The sequence below is a fragment of the Protopterus annectens genome, chromosome 9.part0 (genome assembly GCF_019279795.1).
Source record: "Protopterus annectens isolate FY-2018-M chromosome 9.part0, PAN1.0, whole genome shotgun sequence".
Taxonomy (NCBI): domain Eukaryota; kingdom Metazoa; phylum Chordata; order Ceratodontiformes; family Protopteridae; genus Protopterus; species Protopterus annectens.
In genome coordinates this window covers 626,328,466-626,347,929 of record NC_056743.1, presented here as the reverse complement: position 1 = coordinate 626,347,929, position 19,464 = coordinate 626,328,466, and the positions used below count along the sequence as shown (strand labels likewise).

At 45.9% G+C, this 19,464-nt stretch overlaps 1 protein-coding gene across 2 annotated transcripts in view; it reads left to right on the top strand.

The window, feature by feature from the left end:
• The window catches only part of PBX2 (PBX homeobox 2), a 1,189,058-nt gene extending 1,170,354 nt beyond the window's left edge, over positions 1-18,704 (top strand). For both annotated transcript variants that reach the window (XM_044083193.1, XM_044083191.1), the window contains exon 8: positions 17,114-18,704. In XM_044083193.1, coding sequence (XP_043939128.1) covers positions 17,114-17,206 — 93 coding nt within the window. In that variant the 3' untranslated portion in view covers positions 17,207-18,704. The remainder of the gene's footprint in view (positions 1-17,113) is intronic.
• The last annotated feature ends 760 nt before the right edge of the window (positions 18,705-19,464 follow it).

The following is a 19,464-nucleotide window of genomic DNA, read 5'->3' as shown; positions in this document are numbered from 1 at the left end:
CTTACCCACTCTGCAGGCTAGCCATGGCCCTGTGGAACATGGCCTTGGACATGCAGGTACATCTGCAAGCTCAATTCCTGCCAGGCAAACAAAACTCACTGGCAGATGATTTAAGCAGAAATCTCCTAGACCCACATGAGTGGCAACTAGAGCCACGCACCTTCAACCTTCTGATTCAGAAATGGGGGACACCAGAGGTGGATCTCTTTGCCTCCCCCTGCAATCACCAGCTTAGAAGGTTCTGCACCAGGACACCTCACAGCAGGGCCTAGAAAGTGGATGCCTTATCCTTCCAGTGGGTAAATCTCTCAATTTAAGCCATTCCCCCATGCCCCTCCTCTCAAGAGTATTGCTCAAGATAAGACAGGGCATACTAAGGACAATTCTGATTGCCCCAGACTGGCCACGCCAACACTGGTACCCACTCCTGAGAAGGCTGTCACCAGTGCCATTCAGGCACCTACATCAGAACACAACCCTGCTCTCTCAGCAGGGGGGACAGATCTTGAATCTGCAACTGCAAACCCTAAATCTTGCAGCCTGACTTATTCCTTGAATTCTCCCCCAGTAACCCGCCAAAGCAAGCAGGTGCTGGACGTCACCCTTGAAGCCAAACGACCCAGTACAAGGAAATCCTATGCTGATAAGTGGAAAAGGTACTGCTCCTGGATTCAATCTAAAGGAGAGGACACAACTCTGCCCTCCCTGCCTCTAATCCTGGATTACCTAGCAGATCTACTCCACAGAGGCCTATCCTTCTCCATTAAGATCCATGCCTCTGCCATTTCGGCTCATTACAACACTGAGCCACTTCTCTTCTCTCACCCTCTTATCAAACAGCTCCTGAGAGGGGCAAACAAGGCTGCCCAAGGGGAGCACCCAACTCTGCTTGGGACCTTAACTTTTTACTGGGAAAGCTCACGCTACCCCCCTTTGAGCCGGCAGCATCAGCAGAGTTAAAATTCCTCTCTTGGAAAGCAGCCTTGCTTTTTGCCATCACTTCAGCTAGAAGAGTGTTTTAGCTACAAGCACTTATGGCCATGGAACCCTTCATTATTTTCCATGCTGACAGGGTCTCACTCAGGATTAACCCTTTATGCGTAAAGTGGTGTCCAGTGTGGCTCTTAACCAATCTAGCCATTTGCCTACCTTCTTGCCAAATCCTCAAAATAAAGGGAAACGGTCCTGCACTCCTTGGATGGGCACCGACAGCTCAGATTCTACCTTGATAGGACTAAGCCCTTCTGAAAATCTGACCAGTTACTAGTCAGCCTTGCAACAGGGGCAGAGGGCATGGCCATTTCAAAGCAAACAGTTTCCAAATGGGGTAGCACATTGCATCCATTTCTGCTACAAGCACCATGGGAAACCAGCCCCTCAGGGGGTCCAGAACACATTCCACTTGGGCAACTTCTACCTCTACAGCATCCCTCAGTGGAGTCCCTACCAGAGACATCCTGGAAGCTGCTACTTGGAGTTCTGTACACACCTTCACCAAGCATTACCACCTGCATTTCTTTTCCAAATCCAGGGCAGGTTTTGCAACAGCAGTCCTGCAAGGCATTCTAGCCATCCCTAACTCTTCCTGACTGCCTCCACCCTTCTTCAGCTTTGGGAATCTACCCGAGTGTGATGACTGCAACAGTGAAACACGGAGAACATAGTACATTTGTGCACACTTACCAGAAATGTAGATGTTCGAGCGTATTCACTGTTGCAGTCCTGGTTTCCCTCTCTCCAGCCCCCTGGTTCTCTCTTTCTCTCTCTTAGCTGTCTGTGCCTTTCACTACCCTCCCCCTTTTCAGGTGTATTGGTATTTACTTTTCACTGGTGGTGTTTTCCCCCACCATAACTTAGCTCCCTGTTGGGGGCTCCTGACATTTGGGCCAAGAAAAACTGATATAATGACGTCGGCTGTCTGTTTTTATACCCCTGACGACCTGACGTCAGTCCTGGAGCGACAGCGTCTCACACAGAAATACCATGTCTCTGGTATTCGGGCCAACTGAGGGCTACCTGCAGTCAGATAACCCAAGTGTGATGACTGCAACAGTGAATACACTCAAACATCAACATTTATGGTAAGTGTACACAACTGTCCTTTCTTAATAGGGAGCTTTTTCTTGGAGCTTCCTTCATTTTTACATTAAACTTGTGATCTAACTGTATTGTCATCAGTTAAATGTTACCGATTACTCCTTTAACTCCAGACTGAAGTTCACCGTAGGTTTCTTGGTTTAGGTTTGGGAAGCACATTTGCAAGATTTCAGACTTCAAGTGCAGTAGTCTCCATTCCAGATGAAGCAGTATAAATCTCTGCAGATATGTTTATCTATGCATTCACTTTTCATTAGTGTTCATATTGGCTCGCAAAACTTATATGAAGTAGTTAACTTCATTTGATCATCAACCTGTAGGTTTCGGATCTGATACGGATCCGAGCTGGCAGCGTACCAAGCTAAAGATCCGAGCTCCAAGCTCCTCCCCCTTACCCGTACTACACTGTAATCTCCTTCCAATCCTCCGATCTCATTTGCCGCGGCTTTGCCAAGATGGGATCTTTGAGCTCCAGGCAGGTAAAGTGGGTTTGTTTTCACCAAACTTTAGCTGTGCGCTGTGTTAGTGTGTGTGTAGTTAGTTAATTTTTCCCTGTTTAACCCTCGGGTTTCCATAAAAAAAAATATATATATATATATATATATATATATATATATATATATATATATATATATATAACCCTAGTGTAGGCCCCCCTTCACGCCCTTGGTGTGTGTGTGCGTTTGGCTAGTTAGCCTTGTTTAGTGTAGGTGGCTATGTCGGAGTCGCAAAAACTGATCTTTTCTAAATGCACAGAGTGTGGCTTTAAGCTGTCAACGGCCGATGGTCACACACTGTGTGTGGTTTGTTTAGGGGTTCCACACCTTACTTCGGGCTGCAAGATATGCGCAGCCTTCAACCCTCGGGCCCTGCGGGATCGCAGGACCAAGCTGATTCTGGCTGGTCTTCTCCCAGCAGAACCAGCAACCACTTCATCTTCTTCAGCCACAGCTGTGGCTGTTCAAGCTTCTGGCCCTCCTCCCCTGTCCGGGACTCCCACTCCCACCTCAAAACAGGGCGATAGAGAGGCCAGGAAGGAGAAAGCATAAAGAGAAGGCTAGAGAAAGAGAAAAAGAGAAATAAAGACAAGGAGAGGGTTGCAAGAGACAAGCGGACTCGGATCCACCCCCCCCCCTTCTAAAGTAGTCTCCACACTGGAAAAAGTTACTAGGCCATCTTCCCCTCAGCTCCAGTCTCCAAAATTCTCCCTGGAGCCAGAGGAGGAGGCTTGGCCCGCTTTGAGGTCATCCTCACATCTGCCCTCCCGTCCGGTGTCGGTGGCGTCCTCCAGATCCACAAGGAGCCTCTCTGAAGCTGACATGGACCTGATGATGAGAAGGTTCTTGCAGACTCAATTGCAGATGGTTGCTGGCTCCCCCTCCTGCCGGAGCGGGGAGTTCGACTCCGTCGTTTGCCCCAATAGCTCCTTCTCCGATCTATCCCTGGGTTTCGGAGTCCCTGGATCCGAGGAGCCCCCGGCATCAGGAGGTCGGCGCCGATGGTTGCTCTAACCTCAGCGCGGGCCATGCTCTCGAGTCTGTCAGATCCTATGTCAGATCCGAGCTCTCGGAGTAGAGATCTGGGCGTGGGATCCGAGGTGATGTGTGTCATCGCCCTGTTGTGGTCGGGGCATACCATTCCTCTGGGTCTGTTCTGGGCTCTGCTCCAATCCCCTTGTAGGATCTGAGGGGCACGGCTACCCGCCCCACCAGTTTCAAGGAAGCCGGTTCCCTTTCGGCCTTTGTTGTGGAAGGGGTACTCTCAGGAGGGTCGAGACCCCTCGCTCTTTCCTCTGAGTCCGCCCCTGCTCCCTTGCAGTTGAGTGTCTTCTATCGTCCAGTCCTCCCAGGGACAGCCTGTGTCTGGTACGCCCCATATGGTTCCCCTCAAGGAATATGAGACTGTTTGTGAGCCCTCCCCGAATAGCCCCCCTCCCCCCAGGAGGTCCCTTGCAAATGTTAGTGCAAGAGGAGGCACATGGACTCCCCCAAGTCCCTCACTGAGGATACTGACTTGGAGGAAGGGGAAAGCTCCCCCCAGATTGCCCCCCGAAGACATCTCCTTTGGAGACTTAATGGAAATTCTGTGCCGGGGGGGAGGGGCTGGTCTGCCCAAAGCCTTCCTCGGACGGGTCGGTATTTCTGGAGGCGTTTGGCGCAGGCCCATATAGCTCTTGGGTGTCCACCCCCCCAGCTGATCCTCTGGTGGACCTCATTGCCACCAGAGCTTGGTAGGAACCGGACACTGTAGAGCCAATGCCCAAATGGCCAGATAAAGTATTGAGCCCTCCTGCTGATAACCCACATGGAGTAAGGGTTCCCCAATTGATGCCATGGCGGTGGCGGTGGCCACCAAAAAGGAACTTGCCCAGGAAAGTTCCTTGGTCCATCCTCCGGACAAGAAGTCTAGGTCGATGGATAGTCTTGGAAAGTAGACGTTTGCTTCTGCTACCTTTGCAGTAAGGGCGCTGAACTACATGGCCTACGTGATTAGACTTAAGTGCGACCGTGTGAAAGAGTATGCGGAGTCTCCCCCAGAGTCCATTTCGGCCGAGGATAAATGGTCATTCTCGGCTCGTATGGCCTCTCTTAAGATACATCCATGCGTTTACTCTGTCACACCTCAAAGGTAGCCACTAGGGCGGCTGGGTCCGGTATTGCCATGAGGCGTCATGCCTGGCTCCGGCTTTGAGATTTTTCGGAACCTTTCAAGGCATCCTTCGCGAATGCCCCTTTTGATGGTTCGACCCTGTTCGGGGAGACCATCCGAGACACGCTAGTCCAGAGTGAGAAGAATGGGAAAACGCTGTTGGCTGTCGGATCCGCTTTTCCAACACTCAAAGGTCCTTCTCCAGGAACCAGCAAGGGCAGAAGAAGTTGTGGTTCCAGAAGTCTCAGCATTCTCGAAACGCACTGGACTCCTCCTCCCCTAGAGGCAGAGGGGGACAAGGTGGATGCCGGCACAAAGGCAGAGGGGGACCGAAGAACTTCTGGTCACGGGAACCCTTTTCCGATCGACCCCACGCAGCAGCCCTGAGGGGTTGCCAGACTGCCTCCACTCTGAAGGCAGTCGGGGGGGGGGGGGTTCGTGGCACCTAGCTCAATGGGAGTCCATAACATCAGATCGCTGGGTGCTTCAAATAATCCAGAGGTTATTCCATTCCCTTCATAAACAGTCCCCTATCCACAAGGCGCCTCCCGGACGTCCCACCCCCCTCAAAGGGAGGTGGCAGCTTTGGAAATAGAAAAACTGCTAGGCAAAAGAGCTACCCAGCTGGTGCCCCCAGACCAGTCCAGATCAGGCATCTATTCCAGGTTCTTTTTGGTGCCAAAAAAGCGGGGGACTTGAGGCCGATTCTTGACCTATCCACGATGAACCTGTCTGTTGCCAAGGAGAAGTTCCGGATGGTCACATTACAATCCATCCTGCCGTTCTTGCAGGAGGAAGACTGGATGTGCTTGGTAGACTTCAAGGTTACGTAATACCATATCCTGATGGACAGGCGATCCAGGAGGTTCCTCCGCTTTTGGCTAGGAGCCAGTCACTACCAGTTCAAAGTCCCTACTCTTTGGTCTCACCACAGCCCCCATGGTGTTTACCAAGGTTATTCCCATACCTGGAAAACTGGCTCCTCACCACCCCCACCAGGCATCAACTTGTGCTAGCCAGAAATTCCTTTCTTCAGTTGTCTAATCTGCTGGGTATTAAAATAAACCTCAAGAAGCCAAGTCCTGTCTTCAGCCTATTCAGATTCTGGACTTCATATGGGCAAGAATAGATTCTCCTCAGGCCGAGGATATTTTTGACCCCAGACAGACTTCGGAGCCTGACCCTTCATGTCTTGGTGCTTCTTCAGACTCCTTCGCCCCCAGCAGAGTTGGTCCTGAGAGCCCTAGGGTCCATGGCAGCAGCTATAAATCTGGTTCCTTGTGCACGTCTGCATATGAGAGTGTTAGTGGTCGTTACAAGTTCAGTGGTCTTTGTTACATCAGCCCCTAGACTTCCCGATCCCTCTAAGCAAGGTTTGCAAAGCTTCTCTCATGTGGTGGCTTCAATCCCAGGATCTGCAAGGAGGACACCCCTTTGTTACACCTCCGCCCCAAGCCATGGTGACAACGGATGCCTCCCGCTTCGGGTTGGGGGGGGCATTGCTTGGGCAGGACTGTCCAAGGCACGTGGACCCCAAGTGAGACCGTTCTGCATATCACTGTTCTAGAGATGAGAGCAGTCCTTTTAGTGTTGCAGGCCCTTCATGCTTCTCTCCCTCTGGGAACTATTGCGATTCAGTCAAGACAATATGTCAGTGGTCTGATATATCAACAAACAGGGGGGAACCAGGTCCTATCCAGTTTGTCGAGAGGCCATGAGAGTGTGGGAATGGGCAGTCTCCAGCCATTTTCTGATAGCAACGCACATCCCGGGTCGATCCAATATTTTGGCAAACAAACTGAGCAGGACAATCCTTTTGCCATACGAGTAGTCTCTGAACCCTTATGTAGCGGAACAGATCTTCCTCAAGTGGGGTCAGCCGTCCAATGCGAAGTGCAGCGAGTTTTTCGCTCTGATTCCCCCTCGGGGGGGGGGGGGAGCCCTCAGAGACGCTGTTGTCCATGCTTGGCCACCTGGTGGCCTTTATGCATATCCCCCGCTTCCTCTCATGACAAAATTCTTAAAGAAAGCTTGGCGATTGTGGAGCAGGATTATCCTCATAACCCCATTCTGGCCTCATCAGATCTGGTTTCCCTGCCTATGGTCTCATCTAGTAGCTCTGCCCTAGATATTGGATCCCATTCCGGATCTCATTCGTCATCCCACAGGAATTCCTCCACTGAATCTGGACAGCCTCAAGCTTACTGCTTGGTTGCTCTAGTTTCATTAATTGCCAGGACTCCCGGTCTCTCTTCCCCCTGTTAAGTCCATTCTGGTAGCGGCACACAAGTCCTCTACCAGGAAGGTATAGTGTAGTAAATGGATGCATTTTTCTCATTTGGGGTTCTCAGACAAATTGGGATCCCTTTACCGCTCCTATTCCAGCGGTGGTAGATTTTTTGTCTCAAATCTTCCAGCAAGGGGCCAGCTCTTCCACAGTGAAAGTTCAGCTGGCGGCTATATCCCATTTTCATGCAGGAGAGAGTTCAGGTTCTCTAGCTGCTGCCAGAATTTGTAAGACCGTTATCAAAGGTACATTTTTACTGAGACCTCCTATCAAACATCCTTCTCCTCCATGGGATTTGACCTTGGTTTTTTAGGCTTTAATTGCTTTAGTAGTCGAACCTGCAGCATCAGTTGATTTGAAATTCTTGTTGTGGAAGACAACTTTCCTGGTAGCTATCACTTCAGTTAGAAGAGTGTCGGGAGCTTCAAGCCTTATGTATGAAACCCCCGTACCTAGTGTTTCATAAGGATAGGGTGTCTCTAGGGACTAACCCTTCTTTCCTTCCTAAAGTTGCTTCGAAGTCAAACATTAACCAGTCTACTAATCTACCTTTCAAAATAAAGGAGAATACAAACTTCATTTGATGGATGTTCACAGACAGTTACGCTTTTACTTACATAGGTCTAAACCCTTCCATAAGTCTGATCAGCTTTTTGTTTCATTTGCTAAACCCTTTTTAGGGAAACCAGTTTCAAAGGTGACTCTTGCTAGATGGATCTCACTTTGTATTTTACAGGCATACAGAGAACATGGATTACCAGAACCAGAAGGGGTTTCATGCTCATTCTACTCGTTCTATGGCTACTTGTGCTGCATTCTGGTCTAGAGTTTGCTGCATTCTGGTCTAGAGTTTCCCTGGATGACATTTGATGTTCATCGCGTTACCCTGCTGCAGTCATCACAATTGGGTTATCCTGTTGTCAGGCGGTCCCGCAGTCAGCCTGAATTCCAGTGTCTTGGTCCGGCGTCGGTTGCTGTCGCTTCTTCCCTGATGTCAGTGCACCAGGGGTATATAAGAGGCATCCGACGCCATTTTCTTCAGTCTTTCTTGCCGCGCGGTGCCTGAAGCAGAAGCAGTTCGCAAGTGCCAGTCGGCCGACACCTGAGATTTTCGAATCGCGTTTCAGTCCGAAGTCTTCAAAGCTAAGTACCCCATTGGAGAACCTTTTCTTGCCTCAGTCCGATGTCAGAAAAAGTTAACAGTTGTATTTCTTGTGGGAAGCAAATACCTCATAAGGACTTTCATTCTTATTGCATACCTTGCCTAGGCCCAGACCACAACATCACTGGTTGTCAGTTTTGTGCTGGGTTCAATAAGCGAACTATAAAGCGACGCTTTGATTTCGCTCGACACTACTTCGGTAGGAAATTTAATTATACTATGCCATCGGAGCAACCGACTACCGGCGTGCATAAAAAATGCAAAGATAAAGACAGGCAGCCTAGATCCAAGCCAGACTCTGAGGCCTCTGCTGGGCCGGTCGCCGGTTCTCCGGTTTTCAGTGAGGCGCCTACACAGCCCCTGACTGTCGCAGAATTGGAACCCCAGACCGCTTCGGATTCTCAAGCAGAGAGTACTAGGCCGACGTAGCTATTTTCTTTAGCCCCTACCGACACCATTGCAGAAGGAGAAGCCAGTGCTGTGGAAACGGGTTACAGAAGGTGTTTTTAGACCGACTACTCTCACCATAAAATCTTATGCTAAGCTTAAGACTCCTTCAAAACCTAAAAAGACTGTACATCAGTCTCCAGTTCAAGGCCCCATGCCTAAGAAACAGATGCTTAAGATGGCTGAAGATTTGATTACTCTGATCAGGGGTTCCCAACCCCCCCCCCCTCCGCCCCCAGACAAAAGGCCAAGACAAGAGGAGGATATTATGCCTCTTCTGATCAAGTTTCTATTTCCTCAGACTCCTCTGAGGAACAGGATTACTCCTTTCCCCCTTATGAAGATTCCGATACTGAAGATTCCATTCCCTCAGCAACATTTCCACTGGGAAGGTCAGGACTACTCCGACTCAAAGAAAAGGCTTCGAGAGTTTCTTTTACATCCCCAGCACAGACCACTTGCTATCCCTCCAGTTTTAGACATTGTGGATGATGTTTACTTAGAATCTAGTATAAATCCAGATTATCTGCCTCCTGCTCCAGCCAAACCAGACAGATACTATAGAGTGCCTGACTCTCACAAATTCCTTTACAAAAGCCCTGTTGCTGACCCAGAAACAATCTCCCAGGGTCCCAAAGGGGCTAAGGCTTCTATGGCTAAAAAGCCCTGTGCTCTCTGAAAGGGACTCCAGAGCACTAGATAGGTGGGGGAAGAAGGTTTACACCTCAGCTTCTCTGGCTATGAGAGCACTAAATTGTCAATTTCACATGCTGAAATATCAGCAATTCCTAATTTCTCAGTTAAAACAAAAGATGAGCACACACTCTCAACAGTCTGAATTGAAGGAAATGCAGGATCTGTTGCATGCAGCTGAACAGGTGGGCAAACATACTTTACAATGTGGATTTGATTCCTTGGAAGCTTCCTGTAGAGCAGCTGTTACTGGGTCTGTCATACGTAGGCATGCTTGGTTAAAGGAACAGACTCTGCCGGATCATGTTAAAGCAAAATTACTAGACGCACCTTTACAGCAGAATGTCTTATTTGATGTTAAAGCAGAAGAGGTTTTAAAGAAAATGGCGAATAAGGCAAAGTCTATGCAGACAGTCAAAGATTTCTTACAGGTACAACCCCCTCGCTTCAGCAGAAATTGGCCAACAAAAAATTGGTCCTTTCCAGCTTCTGACAGACCACAGAGGGGTAAATACAGACACCCAAGGGGCAGAGGTCAAACACAAATCCCTTACAAGCCTCGCCAATGGGCCACTGCAACACAGAAGGTCTGAGAAGACAGGCCTCAAACTACTAGAAGACAAACACAATGACTCAACCCTCAAACTGCCAAGCAAAACTCTTGGCAGCTCTCTTGAGAGGAAAATTAGCACTTTTTGCAGACAACTGGCGCATCATCACAAAGGACAAATGGGTCCTAGACATTATCTCACAAGGATACAGATTCCATTTCCACACCTTGCCAAGGATAAAAGGAATGCCAAACCTGCCACAAAATCAATGAGCAGCGGCACAAAAACAAATTGCAGCTCTCATGGACATGAGAGCCATTCAACTGGTACCTACAAAGGAGCAAGGCCAAGGATTTTACTCAAGGCTCTTTCTAGTCCCCAGAAAGGACAATGCATGGAGACCCATTCTGGACCTTTCAATTCTAAACACCTCCTTACAAGTACCCAAATTCAAGATGCTAACACTACAGCAGCTTCTTCCCATGTTGGGCAAGAAGGCTTGGCTAGTAACGTTGGACCTCAAGGAGGCATACCTGAATGTCCCTATCAAACAAAATTGCAGAAGATACCTCCGTTTCATTGCAGGTTCAACCCATTACCAATTCTCTGCACTGCCCTTTGGCTTATCTACTGCACCCAGGGTCTAAACAAAATGCCTCCTGGCATCAGTAATTGCATACTGCAGACAAAGAGGAATTCAAATATACCCATACCTGGACGACTGCCTCATTCAAGCAGAAAGCAAGGACATTCTCTTACAACATCTGGCGTTTGTAAAACACCTTCTAAGTTGCCTAGGGTACACAGTAAACGAAAAGAAATCAAAACTAGTGCCCTCACAGAACATGACATTCCTGGGTGCCAGCTTGAATACAACGGCCTAGATGGCTTACCTCATGCCGGACAAGCAACTACAGCTAACTCAATACTTCAAAATAATGGCAACAAAAACCCAACTCCCTTCAAGAAAAATTCTGCAGGCCTTGGGATTCATAGCATCTCGCATACTACTAATACCATTTGCAAAACTGCATATGAGGAAACTACAATGGTACCTGAAAAGCGTATGGACTCAACACAGCCACAGCTTGGAAACAATGATACCTCTCATTCCCTGCCTTCAACAGGAGTTTCTATGGTGGTCACAGGCATGTCACATCAACAAGGGTCAGCCTTTCACCTTATCCCCAGCCAGGCAAACTATGACAACAGATGCATCGGACTATGCCTGGGGGGCACACATGGCAGGGCAGTTCGTTCAAGGCAGATGGACTACAGATCAAAGATACCTGCACATCAATCAAAAAGAAATGCTAGCTGTACAGAATGCTCTGACAGCCTTCAAGGACCTCTTACATCCAGGACAACTTATTATAAGGACAGGCAATACCACAGTAATGTGGTACATAAACAAGCAAGGGGGTACACACTCCTACCCTCTATGCAGGCAAGCAATGACCTTTTGGAACACAGCACTGACTTACCAGGTTCAATTACAAGCACAGTTCCTGCCAGGAAGAAAGAACACATTGGCAGACGACCTAAGCAGGAACATCATGGATCCCCACGACTGGAAACTGGATCAACAAGTATTTGCAATGATAACTCAAAAATGGGGGCGCCCAGACATAGACCTATTTGCCAACCCCCAAAACTATCAGCTACCAGAATTTTGCACAAGGACATTCCACCATCCAGCTTGGAAAGTGGACGCACTCTCATTCAGTTGGAAAATGTTGACCGTATATGCCTTCCCTCCACTGCCCCTTCTAACAAAGGTGCTGCTGAAAGTCAGAATGGAGAGACCACAAATGATACTCATTGCCCCAGACTGGCCATGCCAGCACTGGTACCCACCACTAAGGAACATGGCCCACGGCCCACCATGGATTTTACCACAAATTCCTCATCTGCTCACACAGCAAGACAGTCAGATTCTACACAGCCAGCTCAAGACCTTAAACCTGGCTGCATGGCAAATCACCTAAACAACCAGCCAGCTCCTCTTTCACAAGCTGTTATGGATGTCATTCTGGAGGCCAGGAGGCCTAGCACCAGGAAAGCCTACTCAGACAAATGGAAAAGATTTTGCGCCTGGAACCAAGCTAAAGGTCAAAATCCCCTTGAGCCTGACATACCTCAGATTTTACTATATTTAACTGAGATGTTACACAAAGGACCTCCCTTTTCATCTATTAAAATCCACGCCTCAGCTATTTCAGCTCACTACAACACGGATCCTCTCTTATTTTCACATCCACTTCTAAGGCATTACCTCAGAGGGGCCAAAAACATTAGGCCTCCCAGGAGAGCACCAACGCCAACTTGGGGCCTCAATTTTGTTCTGGAAAAGCTTACGCTTCCACCTTTTGAGCCAGCTTTCTCAGCTAATCTAAAGTTTATATCATGGAAAACTGCCCTGCTGCTAGCAATTACTTCAGCCAGAAGAGTCTCAGAGCTACAGGCACTAATGGCAGTGGAACCTTTCCTCATTTTTCATCAAGACAGAGTCTCTCTACGAACTAACCCCTCCTTTATGCTAAAGGTGGTTTCCAGTGTGGCTCTAAATCAAACCATCCATTTACCCACCTTTTTCCCAAATCCACAGAACAAAGGTGAAAGACTCCTGCACTCCTTGGACATTCACAGGCAACTACGTTACTACTTGGATAAAACTTAGGCTTTCAGAAAATCTGACCAGCTCTTTGTATCCTATGCTACAGCATCACAAGGAAAGGCTAGCTCAAAACAGACTATTTCAAAATGGATAGGACATTGCATACGTTTTTGCTACACCCATCATGGAAAACCAGTCCCTGCTAGCATAAGACCCCACTCCACCAGGGCAGCAGCTACATCTACAGCCTTCCTCAGGGGGATGCCAACCAAGGATATTCTGGAAGCGCAACTTGGAGTTCAGTACACACCTTCACCAAATGCTATCACTTACCACTATACTCCAAGACTAGAGCTGGCTTCGCCACTGCAGTTTTGCAGGGCCTTCTAGCCTCCTCTAACCCTGTTTGATTCCACCTCCCATCCTTACCTTTGGGATTCAACCCAAGTGTGATGACTGCAGCAGGGTAACACGATGAACATAGTACAGTTTTGTACCTACCATAAATGTAGATGTTCGAGTGTTCACCCTGCTGCAGTCCAGGTTACCCTCCCTCCATCCCCTCTCAACTAACTAGACTTATCTATACCTTTCTATCCTATACAACCTCTGTGGTGTATTTGCTTGTGACTGAAGGTATTGTTTTATTTGCATATATATATTTTTATATAGCAATATGTATTGCCTACCTATTGGGGGCACCTGACATCTGGGGCAAGAAAAACTGAAGAAAATGGCGTTGGATGCCTCTTATATACCCCTGGCGCACTGACGTCAGGGGAGAAGCGACAGCAACCGGCGCCGGACCAAGACTTTGGAATTCAGGCCGACTGCGGGACCGCCTGACGACAAGATAACCCAAGTGTGATGACTGCAGCAGGGTGAACACTCGAACATCTACATTTATGGTAGGTACAAAACTGTACTTTCAGCAGCTACCTAGGCTTCCTCTCTCACTTTTATTACTCATTATAAGCTGGATATGGTGTCTAGGAAGGGCTTCTTTTGGTTCTGCAATGCTCCAGAATATCCTTCCTTAAGGGCCTCCCAAGATTATTGGTAGCTTGTGACTCTGTCCCACAGGGTGATGATCAAATGAAGTTAACTACTTCAGATAAAGAAGTTATGTACTCACCATAACGTTCCATCTGAGTAGTTAAGACTTCTTTTGTCAGCAACCTTCCCTCCCTCCTTCCCCCTGACCTTGGTGATTTATGTCTGTTTCGGGCTCAATGTTCTGGGTCTGGTGAGCCTAGTTTATGTATTCTGGTCAGGTTTTTATATCTTAGGTTGTTGTGTGTCACGCAGTGGGTGGCAAACTCGATCTGAGGTTTGGAAGGAGGTTGCAGTGAAGTATGGGTAAGGGGGAGGAGCTTGGAGCTCGGATCTTTAGCTTTGTAAGCTGCCGGCTCGGACCTGTATTGGATCCGAAACCCACAGGTTGCTGACAAGTGAAGTCTAACTACTCAGATGGAACGTTATGGTGAGTACATAACTTCTTTTTCTGTAGACTGTTGCGGACAGCACCCCCATAATGTGGTATGACAGCAAACTGGGAGAAGCTTAACTTCTGCCCTTGTGTAGACTGGCTTTGATTGTGTCAGCAAGCCCTACAGGTGACTTGTACCTTTATGACCAGTTACATTTCTAGTCAGGAAAAGACTATGGTAGACATTGAGACCTTTTAGTTGCATGCAGTTGAGAACTAGACAGAAGCAGTTTCCTGATAGCGGAAGAGCTGGGCCGTCCAGAAGTGGATTTTTCTCTTTCCTGTAAGTCACCAGCCTCCTCTTTTCTTGGGTAGATCTTTCCATCAGCAGGCAATGAAGAGCAAATGCCTCTTTCATGATTTAGGGCCAAAATCTAATGTATACATTTTTCCATGTCTTTCAACTCTGGTTCAGAAGCTTCTTTTGAAGGTTAAAAAAGTAAACCTTGTTTTAGTTAGTTTTTTGCATTTAGAAGGGTGAACCACAGCTGACATACTGACATTGGTAACTGCACTAATAAACCCTGCCTCTTTACTTCAGACTTTAATAACAGCAGAAAAAATTGCAAACTGTCATCAGATCTCTCGGCTTTAAGTTTTTAGGATCTCAGGCCAGTTCCTAATAAACTTCTTTTTTACTCTTATTCTGAAAGGAGGCAGCCTGCCACCAGAAAACCATCTTTCTAAATGGGGCATATTGGTGTGAAGAGAAAGCATTCGATCTTGGTTTCTTGTTAAGGCTGTTTCTGAAGTATCTTGCTACTCAGTTTAGCGCTCGTCTGACCTGTACCTCCAGTAAGATCATTTAGTCTGTAATTTATTCTGTGCTTTTTACTCCAGCTTCAGCTTCCCAGCTTGTTGTCAAATGATCGCAAAGTACATCTGCTTGGGGTTTGTATTCTGTACTGAGAAGTTTGAGTCTTTCTCCTTTTCATAGGCCAACTAGGGCAGCTGCATCGGTCTAGCAGGGGTGCTTTCCCAGTATTTATTTGGTGTAGGTAGACCAGGATGAGGGCATCAGGTGTTGTGGTAGGGGTGCTGTGGAGCCCTTTTGCCTAGGCCACCAGTTGACCTAAGGCCACTGCTGCTCCTTTTGAGTCTGTTAGTTCTGCAGACAGTGGATCATTGGTTTTAGTTGCAGTCACTTCTGCTAGAATTATTACAGAACTGTGTGTTGTAAAGGTTAAAGAGCTTTACACAGTTTTTCCACATGGACCAGAGTGCCTTTAAGAACGGATTCCTGTTTTACACCTGAAATGGTCATCTTTCTCTAAACCACACAGTATAATTACATCTGTTTTTTATCATAAAAGAATAATGAGGAAGAGTTTTGGGTGTCGCACTGAAAAGTCAGCACCACCAAGTCAAATTAGCTGTTTTGTCTTTTATGAGTGTGATCTCTCTTATGAATGTGGGTCACACTCTTCAGCCACTAAGTAGACCTTTTAAATTGCTAGTTAACTGCATTACTTCCATTATGAAAAAATGTATCAAGACATTGAATTAGGGAAGTCCAAGCTCAGTCTGCCAGCTCAGCAGCTGCTACTTCTGCAACATTTTTCAGAAATATTTCTACAGAAAGTAATACTAAGTTTGTTTCTTGGGCATCCGTTCCTGTTTTCTAAACATTACAGATATGATGTCCAATCTAGAGATGGGAGTATGAATTGCTTGTGAAGTCCTGCATGACATTTAGACTATCTCCCTTTTTTTCCAAAGCTGAAGGTACAGCGATTGGTATTCATTCATTCATTCTTCAATTAACTTTTTAATCCATTTCTGGGTCACAGAGGAGATGGCCTTTCACAGCAAGGCAGAAGAACTAATACTGAATAGGGCAGTAGCCCATCACTGAACAAGCACACATGCTTATAGGCAGGTTGGAGGAGTGCCAATTCACTTGTGGCACATTTTTGGGGATGTGGGAGGAGCCTGGAGCACACAGAGGAAATCTTGTCAGACGAAAGTATGGCATGAAGACTGTTTGCAGTAGGCGGAAGACAACTAAATGCCATGAGGCAGCAATTCTTAAAGCTCTTGTTGGTACTGTTTGTATTGTCATTCTCCTTTGAGCATACTACAGTTGTTTGTTTACTTACCATAATGGTAGACATGTGAGTAAGGATTATTGCAGCCAGATAAGCTTTCTCCAGTTCCCCTTGTCTGGCATATTGAAACTTTGTTTTTAGTTAGTTGTGTTCCACTTACAAACCTTGTTTTATGTGAGTTATTATATTACAGAGTGGGACTATATTTTGGGCTGTTTGCGGTTATCCTTATTTAGTTTTGTAGGAGTTTTTTTCCCACTTTTGGTAGATTTTTGATATACAGTTTACCTTTGTGTACATTTGACTTTGACTTAGATTAGTGCATACTTTCCAGAACTTGCTTGTTCTTTCCTTCAAAAACATGTAAGTACTGCATAGTTTGCATCTTCCTGGTCACATACAAACGTGTGCATTTGATCTTTATAGTTTAACTCCTACTAGCCATGGCCAAAATTGCAGCCACATACCTCTAGGGACATTTTTTGAATACAAAGATCAGGCCTCTGCTGACTGACATCTGTCTCTGGCGAATTCTTTTTCCAATAATGAATCTCTACAGAAGTGTTTTTATTCAAGTGTTCTGTTATGCTGAGTATATCGCATGACTGTACTAGTGCAATTTAGTCCTGAATGTAGAACTGGCATACACATGTACAAACTCTGTATAGCATATGTTTGTTAATGCAAATAGGGCATTTTAGAATGTCCTGCTTTTGGAACACTAAATGCATGTAGCCGCAGAACATAACTCTCTCAACCTCTTAGCACAAGAAATCTGGACAAAACCTAAAAGAATGGGGGAGACAAAGGCCCAAAAATAGGGACAGATTTTAAACATTAATCTTAAAAACTTAGAAAGTTGCTAGAATAAAAGTTTGTGTTAGCATGCATTTTCTCAAGGATATTAATTCTGAAAATCAAATGTATGTCATTATATACTGTCAGTCCTCTGTGATGGTCAGAAAACCACAAATTTTATGAGGAACTGACCAGAAATATGAGGTATAAATCTGGACAGTTGAGAGGTATGCTGCAGAAAGTATAATAGTGTTTGTTTTTGTTTGTTTTTACAGGCAAATGGTGGTTGGCAGGAGGCAGCCACTCCTTCTTCAGTGACATCACCAACAGAAGGACCAGGAAGTGTACACTCAGATACCTCCAACTGATCTCCTAGCATTCATCATTCCCTTTTCTGCCCAGCGTTGACTGAAAAAGAAGGGTGATGCAGTTGTACTGTTTACCACCTGCGTGTGTTTGTAAAAAAAAATCTTTAAATGAACAGGAAAAAGCTGACTTTAGTCTGGTTGCAGACAAAAAAATATCTGTAATGATGGATATGAAAGGAGACTTAGAAAAGACTGCGAACAAATTTGACCGTGGAAGGTTATGAGATACTGTAAGGGTTCATTTTGAGAGTACAGTTTATGAAGCACCCATTCATTAATTCCAGAACACTTTTTTTCATCATCTCTGAATGTCTAAATGTCAGTTCAGTGGAATCTAAAACTGAAAAGATAAAAATCAGCTTTGCTAGCATGGCTGACAGTAAATCATTTAACTTGCATCCCTCTGAGCCTTCTGAGCCCAGTGAGGTTTTCTGGAGAGATCTAGGAGAGGTGAAACAGAGAGATGTGTGCTGTCATCGGCTTTCATTTAAATCCCCCACGTTCTGTAACATTAAAGTGAGCAGCTTTGATTTCTGCTGAATGCGAACCACCTAATTCTCGGATGTTGAGGAATGCCTGACTAGTCTTCCTTGATTGTAACATTGTGGCACTGAAGCAGATATTTGCACCATTGAAAAGGCTTTTGACACTGGTCACGTGTTTCATTATATTTGGGCATGAAACAGTCTCTGGTACTAATCAGTGTTCAAGGTTTTGTCTGAAGTTGGAATCTGGATATGAATCAGCAGACTGAGAGGAATGCATTTGTCTTCCTTGTAGAAGGGACTTGATCTTTGATACTTCAGAGCTACATTTCTTCTGCAGGAATCATTGCAGCTTTCCTTTGGTATCTCTCTCTTGCTATTTAACACTGATGAACCTTTGATGCTTCATCCCCTAATATTGAACAATTTGATGGTAAAAGGTGGTTTGTGAGAACACTGGTGGAATAAGTGAGGCATTTGTGTGATCGCCTTACTGTGTCTTCTCCAGGGATTTAGATGACAAAGCTTCATTTGTCACTGTTGTATCTTGGAGGGCATGATGACTTAACATAGTCCAGAACAAGTGACACTTTGTACATTTGACATTGTGCATTTCTTGAATGCGTGACAAGAATGGAATGTCTGAGACGACTAAAAGAGGGACAGCTAGCCCTTCTCCAGATGAGAAAACACACACACACACACACACACACACACACACACACACACACACACACACACACACACACACAGCATTTGATGCACCTGCAGTCTTAAAAATGATGCCGACTGTAAGCTTTAATTAGATAGGGATACTTATGTTTGGCTTGGATGACCTTTTTTCTCAATTTTTGGCTACAATGGAGGTGATTTAAAAAAAAACTTAGTTCATTTGAATGCAAGAGGGTCGCTGTTGCCAAAAATGTGGTGACCTACACCAAGGTTGAAACCTTATTGTGGCTTAGTTGTTAGCCAACACCTGGCTATTGCATAAAAGTTTTGTTAACACTGGATTTTTTTGCTTCCTTCTTTTTTTTTTCCAATTCTTAATCAGATGACTTTTAACCCTCTTTTATACATTTGTCTGCAAATCAGAGACTTGCACAGGTGATTTTCTTTTTGTAGAAATGTGGGTGAGCAAGAAGGTGATGGCAGTGTGTGTTCACATATTATAACACTACTTTCTCATTTTTCTTTTTTAGTCATTGTTCCGTGTACACACATTGGCGCATGTTGATTTGAGTACCATTTTTTTAATAAACTCGAAACACTTTTCTGTAGTTGTGTTTGAAGTGAGAAACTGGGCTGTAAAATACATGGAGAACTGCCCTTCTACTCACAAAGCACATTATGTACATAGTGTAGGAAAAAGTATTTGTACATGACTAGCCAATCAAAAACAGCTTTATTACCTCATGCAAGCTCATATAAACCAATAGATTTACTCCATGGGTTAGAGTGTTCACGTACTACCTCTTGAGGCATATGACATTGTACCAAGATCTTTGTCTTTCTTCCCCCTTTTCCTTCTGTTTGTATTGCATGCATACATATGTACACACATGTATGTATGTTATGCACTGTGGCATAAAATGGCAGCAGGGTGATGTGTTCTTCATTTCTGTGTTTGTCAGGAGTGGGGCAGAATAGTAAAATGCTTAACTCGTGTGGTTATTGTAAGAAAGAAGTTTGTCACATGGACCTTTGTCCTGTAGTCTGGAGATTTGTCCAGTAGGTGGACATTTGAGTGATTTGATCATTCCCAGCATGCAG